The sequence below is a fragment of the Bison bison genome, unplaced genomic scaffold, assembly GCF_000754665.1.
Source record: "Bison bison bison isolate TAMUID 2011002044 unplaced genomic scaffold, Bison_UMD1.0 scf7180017859064, whole genome shotgun sequence".
NCBI classification, from domain to species: Eukaryota; Metazoa; Chordata; class Mammalia; order Artiodactyla; family Bovidae; genus Bison; species Bison bison.
In genome coordinates, this window is record NW_011489636.1 from 1 (window position 1) to 1,064 (window position 1,064).

General features: G+C 64.6%; 1 protein-coding gene across 1 annotated transcript; it reads right to left on the minus strand.

The window, feature by feature from the left end:
* Positions 1-6: 6 nt before the first annotated feature.
* LOC104981446 (hydroxyacylglutathione hydrolase-like protein) lies at positions 7-1,042 on the minus strand (the record flags this gene model as incomplete). Its single annotated transcript, XM_010830571.1, has 4 exons — positions 7-353; positions 551-654; positions 732-840; positions 911-1,042. Coding segments are annotated over 4 exons (549 nt in total), but the record flags the coding sequence as incomplete, so codon positions are not given.
* Between the last annotated feature and the right edge of the window lie 22 nt (positions 1,043-1,064).

Consider the following 1,064-nt stretch of genomic DNA (forward strand, 5'->3'; position numbering starts at 1 on the left):
CCCCAGGCAGCTTGGCTCCGTCACCTGCAGCCTGGGGGTTTGAGCCTAGGCCCTGAAGGTGGGCACTCGAGGGCCAGTCTGCAGGTGGCCCAGAGCCTAGGATAGGTGAATGCCCCAGCCAAGCCAGGCCTGGTCACCCAGACCAGTAGTCATGGCTGACACCCCACCCATACACACACACTCAGTGCTGTCCTGGCCCCAGCCCGCCCCACCCTCCAACCTTGCCACCGAGAGTGGAGGAGTGGCCACACCTTGGCCCACGACAGCTTGGCCTTCACATGGTCGTTGTAAGGCTCCACTTTCTGTGCAAACTCGAGGTTGCCCAGTGTGTGCTCGTGACCACAGAACACCTTCTGGAGAGACGAGGTGCTTGGGTGCACAGCACTGCCATGGGCAGAGATGCTCCCCACCCCCTCGCCGGTCCACTTCTTGCCACAGCTGGCAAGAAGGCAGTCATCCTGAACCCTGGCATAGGCAGGTGCAGTGCGTGCTGCTTATATGGGAAGCCGGGCCCCCACAGCCATGAGAGGGCAAGGGGCAGACTGCTCACTGTCTCAGGGGGCAGGGTGCCCAGGGTCTCCACCAAGCTCTGGTACATCTGCTGAACTGTGCCCTCCAGGCGTGAGCCGCAGCCGGCCACGGACAGTGCATCCCCTGGGGAGTTGGGTGGGTCAGAGAGAGTGGAATGGGGCACGGGGAGGTGGGGCAGGTGGGTACAGGGCAGCCAGTACCCGAGAACACGGCGGGAGGGTCCGGACATTCCTCTTCCCACAGGAAGTAGCTCATGTGGCCCAAGGTGTGGCCGGGCGTCAGGAGGCAGCGCACGTGGATGGCCCCAAACTGTGGCAGAGGAGCAGGTGAGGAGGTTGGGCCCAGGCTCTCTCCCCGTCCCTCCCAGGCGAGCGCTCACCCGCAGCTCCTCGCCATGTGCCAGCCTGCGCGTCAGCGCACAGATGCGCTCGTCCGCACCCAACACCACCAGACCAGGCAGCAGCCTCGCCAGTTCCGCGTTGCCACGAGCGTGGTCCCTGAGGATGGGTGAGAGTGGAATCACGTGGGCTTGG